This window comes from Bison bison, unplaced genomic scaffold (genome assembly GCF_000754665.1).
Source record: "Bison bison bison isolate TAMUID 2011002044 unplaced genomic scaffold, Bison_UMD1.0 scf7180017846342, whole genome shotgun sequence".
NCBI lineage: Eukaryota > Metazoa > Chordata > Mammalia > Artiodactyla > Bovidae > Bison > Bison bison.
In genome coordinates, this window is record NW_011476915.1 from 23,828 (window position 1) to 25,073 (window position 1,246).

General features: G+C 64.8%; 1 protein-coding gene across 1 annotated transcript in view; it reads right to left on the minus strand.

Moving 5' to 3' along the window:
* Positions 1-630, minus strand: part of LOC104988155 (39S ribosomal protein L23, mitochondrial-like) — a 5,477-nt gene extending 4,847 nt beyond the window's left edge. The window contains exons 1-2 of the mRNA XM_010839372.1: positions 600-630; positions 297-393 (exon numbers count right to left, since the gene is read on the minus strand). Coding sequence (XP_010837674.1) covers positions 297-393; positions 600-630 — 128 coding nt within the window. The remainder of the gene's footprint in view (positions 1-296; positions 394-599) is intronic.
* Positions 631-1,246: the final 616 nt, after the last annotated feature.

Sequence of the window (1,246 nt, forward strand, 5' to 3'; positions counted from 1 at the left end):
GGGTGGAGAGGGGTCATGTCAAACGCCCAGAACACGAGGCTCCCGGGACGCCCCGACAGGGTCCACAGGTCATCACGCCCACGGGGCTGAAGAGCCAAGGGGGCAGTCACCCTCAGGTCAGCCCTTCCCTCACCCGGTGTGGGGCAGCCAGTCCCGTCCCCAGGGCAGTGTGGCCTGTTGACCCTCGAGGTCGGCCTTTGGAAAGAACCAGTGAATGATTCACGAACAGACGACGTGCCCACCCTGCCCTGTCAAAAGGCTCAGAGTCACGTGTTTGTTCAAAGTGCCAGCCGCACAGGCACTCGGCCCCCGCATGGCTGTCCCCCCGGAACGGGCCCCCAGCTCCCTTCCGCTCAGGTGAGGTGGGATCAGTCAGAACCAGCTTAATCCGCACTGGCTCAGCCCCGGTGAGAGGACAAGGACAGGGCCACCTCCACCCCCGCCCCTGCTCCCCCTGTGCTGGAAGCGCCAGCTCATCCTTGACAAGAGTGAAGATCAAACGATAAAGGGCAAACAAACAAAGGGAAAACAAGATAAGGGGCTCAGGCGAGCAGTGTGTACAGGTCAGCGGTTACACGCTTACTGCCCACCTCCCTCACCCCTCAAACCCCCAAAGGGGGGCAGAGACATCTAGAATGCATGGGCAGCCACCACTTGGGCTCCACCCCACCCATTCCAACTGGACCTACGCCCCCATGGGCCTGGTGGGCGAGGAGGCCACACTGCCAACTGGACCCAACCAGGCCTCGGGGCTCATGGTCCAAGGAGGTGGGGGCCCAAGGTTGGCAGGGCCTGTGAGGGATCAGGGGTCCAGTGGGAGCCCAGGAGAGGTGTTTCGGTGGAGGGTGGGCACAGGGGCTGACGATGCCATCAAGGGTCCTGGTGACCAGTTTGCAGCATGGCACACGACCTCTGATCTGGGGGAGCAGCAAGCACAAGGGAAGGGAGGCCCAGTGAAGCCAAGTCCCATGATGCCTCTGGGCCTTACAACTCTGGGGAGTAGGACCGGGCCAGGGGCCGAGGTCCTGGGTGGGGCATCCTGAGGGTTGCAGGGCCTGGGGGCCCTGACACAGGCCGGGACGCTCGCGAGCAGACCAGTGCTGAGCTGAGTGCCAGCTGACGTTTACTGGGGTCTCCTCGTGACCCCGTCGCACGTGGCAGCTGCCGGGACACCAGCAGCAGCACCTCCCGACAGCAGAGCGTCGGGCGCGGGGCGGGCGGGCCGGCCCACGACCGAGCCTCGCCC